Source organism: Condylura cristata, unplaced genomic scaffold (assembly GCF_000260355.1).
Source record: "Condylura cristata isolate star-nosed mole 26May11 unplaced genomic scaffold, ConCri1.0 scaffold00012, whole genome shotgun sequence".
Classification (NCBI taxonomy): domain Eukaryota; kingdom Metazoa; phylum Chordata; class Mammalia; order Eulipotyphla; family Talpidae; genus Condylura; species Condylura cristata.
This window is the reverse complement of record NW_004567113.1, coordinates 52,394,506-52,398,604: the sequence shown is the minus strand read 5'-3', so window position 1 is coordinate 52,398,604 and position 4,099 is coordinate 52,394,506. Positions and strand designations below refer to the sequence as shown.

Here is a 4,099-nt window from a genome sequence, read left to right as displayed (position 1 = left end):
CTTCTCTCCTTTTTCTCTGCTCAGCTCCACCCTCCTTCTGGGTGGGGCAGGGACCCTGGAACTTCCCTTTTTCCTAGGGACCACCCTGTGACATATTCACTGTACTAAAGTCCCTTTGCATTCAAGTTTTATATGTTTTGTCTTGACGTGGCGGATGCAGAACCCACTTAGAGCAGGCAGGTTGAGGGGCTCAGGGGTGCCCCTCTCTCCCTGTCCTGTGACATTACCAATGTTTAAGAAAACATTTGATTTCAAAATGCCTGACGTCGCCTTCGCTCTTTGCCCGACAGGGAACAGCTGTCACAAGCAAAATGAATCCCAAGGAAGAAAAAGTGAAAATAATCACCGAGGTAAGTGGTGGTCACTGGCACGTCGTTGCGTCCACGTGTGCCCGTCGCTGTGTGAGGACAGTCAGCGCCGAGCAGAGCCTGCAGCGTCGATGGCACGTCGATGGCAGTGTGCACTAAAAGCGTGCCGACTGCATACCCAGGGTGCTCTGGGGGGCTCCGGGACCAGGGTGGGTGGTGACAGGAGCCCACCTGAGAGCGTCCCCTCCACCTGGCTCCCCGGAGACACCCGGCTGCCCTAAGGTACCACCTGGGACGGGTTAATGCCAGCTGATCTCCAAGGAAATTCAGAATGAACGTAACCATTGGCACTGTAGCTGATGTCGTTTTGGGGGAGTTAGCGCGTAGTCCGTGGGTTCGCTCTGGGAAAGGCTTCCCCAGGGCTCCCCTTTCAGCAGCACTGGCGAGTTCCCAGGCGAGTTTCTCCACGAGACAGAGACTCAGTTTATTTAAAGAGCAGGTTATTAGGGGAAAGGACCGGAGTATCGGCAGGGAGAGATGCCCTGGAAGGGACAGGCTTGCTGAAAGGCCTGCGCAGTTGCAGGCGGGCAGCCTTAGGAGAGCGGCCTCCGCGGAGGGAGCTCAGTGCAGAGAAGCCCAGGCACGGTACAGGTCACGGCAGTCACGGGAGGCTGCTGCCCTGCAGAGGGAGAGTGGGCGGGAGGAAGCAGCACCTGCATAGGGCAGGACTGTTGCCCTCTGGCTGGTGCAGAGACTGCCTGATAGCCGTCTTCTCTCTGGGAGGGGCTCGCTCCGGGAGGCTGGGCTTGTTGACTTTGAATAGAACCTGAAAGGGTCTGGAGATCCCACAATGGGCTCATCTCCACATCCTTCACCTTTTGGGTCTGCGATTGACACAGCCCACAGCACTCTGCCACTGGCTTAGTCTTATACTTTGCAACCAAGGCATTGGTGCCCAACCCTGCTCAATTATTCCCCGGTGTGCCAGCCATCCACTGTGCCCTGGCTCAGGGTCCTGCACCCCATCCAGCCCCGTGTCCTTGGCTTTCCTGTTCTATGGACTTGGAAGTCCTCCGGAGCAGCTCTCATTGCTGAAAGAGGAGAGCATTCCTGGGAAACAGAAAATGACAGCAGCTCTCACAGGTCCAAGTGGCCGGACTCTTAGCAAAGGATTCTCCCCACTGCGGAGCCTGACGAACAAGGCTGGAGTGAGGAGGGGACTTGCATCAAGGGAGCCTCCCGGGGTCAGATGACCTGGCCCCCTCACCCCTGCACCTCTGGCCTGTACCCCAGTTCCGTATACATAAATAAGTCTTAAAAACAAAGCGAGAGCCTGGGTGGCTTGAGCCTTCAGCAAAGCTTTAGAAAGTGTCACCTAGAAAAAGGAACAGCCCCTAGGCTACAGCTGTCCCCTGCCCTGCTCTCCACCTCTTCCAATGCCTCTCCCCTCTGCATTTCACACAGGAGTTCCTTGAAAATGAGGAGGAGGCTGATGTGGAAAGACAGAAGAAAACCTCAAAGGCTCAAAAGCAGAGGAGGAAGAAGCAGGTAGGGCGAGTCCAGAGAGCGTCTGTCCCAGGCTGTGGCCACGGGGGTGAGACAGTGGGCAGCCCTCGTGGGGACCTCAGCTGACCTGACCTGACCCTGAGCCCTGGCCAGTTCAGAGGGCTCCTCCTGTCCCCACCTCCTCCGGAGAGGGTCTGTAAGTGATACGGAGCTGCAGCTGCGTGCGGTGTTTTCACCCAAGCGGGCCGTAGATGGCAGTGCAGGACCGCACAGAGGCGGCTCCCTTCTTCTCAAGGCAGGATCGCTTTGGGGCCCGCCAAGCCCATTCCAGTCCGGCTCGCAGCTCCCCGGCTCCCAGGCTCCCCGGCTCCCTGGCTCCCCGGCTCCCAGGCTCCCAGGCGTGGCCCTCCCTGGCTGGGCAGGCTCCGGGCGGGCGCCAGGTCAACCTTCTTCAGGTAACTACCCTCCCAGTGACAGCTCCCCTGTTTTTGGAGGAGGGACGCAGGGGAGATGCTATGGAAGGGTGATTTGCTTGGAATATTCCAGAGGCCAGCAGGGGAGGGAAAGGAAGGGAGCGCCATTTTGAGGCAGCAGCCACGTGATAGAGCCCCCTTGGAAAGGGTGGCCCCGAGGTGGGGAGAGCCCTGCTCAGGGGAGCACTCCCGCCTGCTGGCCACTGGCCTGGGCCCAGCACCCGCCCTTGGGCAGCAGCAGTGGGGAGCTGTGCCAGAGTCCTGGGCAGCTGAGATGGAGACGCCAGGGAGGAAGCTGGCACAGGCACTCTCTCCCGCCTCCGGGAGCTTAACCCCTTCCTTTGGGGCCGGTGGGCTCGGAAGCCTGGACAGGGACGCCCAGATGGTGGCCATGAGCTGCACAGAGGCTGGAGCTGAGCCCTCAGCTGGACGGAGGGACCCTGCACAGTGGCCTGGTGACCTGTGGGGGCGTGAGTGGGCGCAGCAGGGAAAGGAGCTCAGGGCAACGTCTCAAGTCTCTGAGCTGAACTGGAGACTGGGCTGCGGGAAGCTTAATCCCAGCGGCATATTAGAGCCCCGTGGGCAATTCCTTTTCAAGTTACATGCCTAAGGCTGCCCCATTTCTTCTGTGCCTCAAACCCCGCAGCCTCCCAGGGAACTGGCTGTAGGTATTTTCTTCTTTGACCCAGGTGGTCAATGACTCAGGATTAAACTCCGCTCCCTAAGTCAAATAGCGCCCCTGTACCTCAGTCCAAGGCACCTCTGTGTGGCCCCACTGGTATCCGGTTGCCCTGCTGCTCTGACTGAGGGACGCTTTAGCGCCGTTTCCAAACTCCCTCCCCTCCTTCCCTCCAGCTCTGCAGCTCTCCACATTAGCTCTTCACATTACCCGAGGAAAGGTGAAAATGCTCATTTTATGTGGGATGCAGCCATCATTTCCTGAGAAAGCACCCAAGGAATTAGCGTGAGGGCAACTCCCTGGGGAGTGGCCTCAGGGGACAGGGACCATGCATGGTCACCCACATTTCAATACCACAGTGACCGGTCCCCTCACCCCAGGACCCATCTACCTCATCCTGGGATAGGAACTCAGTTAACTGGGCCTCACCCCACTGGCCATCTGTCCTCAGCTGCTGACCGCTGGCCCCGAAGACATGGTCTCTGCGAACTCCCAGCTGGGCCCCCCACAGGAGCTGGTGCAGGAGGACCCCGACTCCCGCCTCCTGAGCATGACGGCCAGACGGGGCGCTCGAAGTAAGTGTCGGGGTTCAGTGCTACCCCGTATTTACTAATTGCTGACGGGGCGCTGCAGGGGTTCTTACGGTTGTGTTTCACTTGTGCCCACAACCCTGGCTCCACACCCCCCTCCAGCGCTGGGTGATTTTTGAGCACATCCAGGAGACTGGGCGTGGGTCAGGGCATCTTGATGGGATCACAGGCAGTGCGTGTGCAGTGACCGGTGTCTGTGCAGACACCAGTGTGTGGCAGTCGTTGGGAAGTTCTGCTTGTCAAAGAAGTGGGGCTGGCTCGAGATGCTGGAAGACTCCAGGGAGTTTCAGACCCTTGGTGACTTGGTCTTGAGGACCCTGCGCTGATTCCTATTTGTTCAAATAAGTAGCAAAAAGAATTACCTTTCCTGAGTTTCAGGGTTTGCACACCCTACATTGGGTTGACACACATTATATTGGGTTTGCACGCCCTGTGTTGGGTTCACACACCCTGCGTTGGGTTCCCACACACTATATTGGGTTCGCACACCCTATGTTGTGTTCACACACCCTGCATTGGGTTCCCACACACTATATTGGGTTC

General features: G+C 58.3%; 1 protein-coding gene across 1 annotated transcript in view; it reads left to right on the top strand.

Annotated features, from left to right (window-relative positions):
• The window catches only part of CC2D2A (coiled-coil and C2 domain containing 2A), a 145,251-nt gene that overhangs the window by 80,093 nt on the left and 61,059 nt on the right, over positions 1-4,099 (top strand). Inside the window, exons 2-4 of the mRNA XM_012724039.1 lie at positions 291-350; positions 1,773-1,856; positions 3,418-3,541. Coding sequence (XP_012579493.1) covers positions 312-350; positions 1,773-1,856; positions 3,418-3,541 — 247 coding nt within the window. The 5' untranslated portion in view covers positions 291-311. The remainder of the gene's footprint in view (positions 1-290; positions 351-1,772; positions 1,857-3,417; positions 3,542-4,099) is intronic.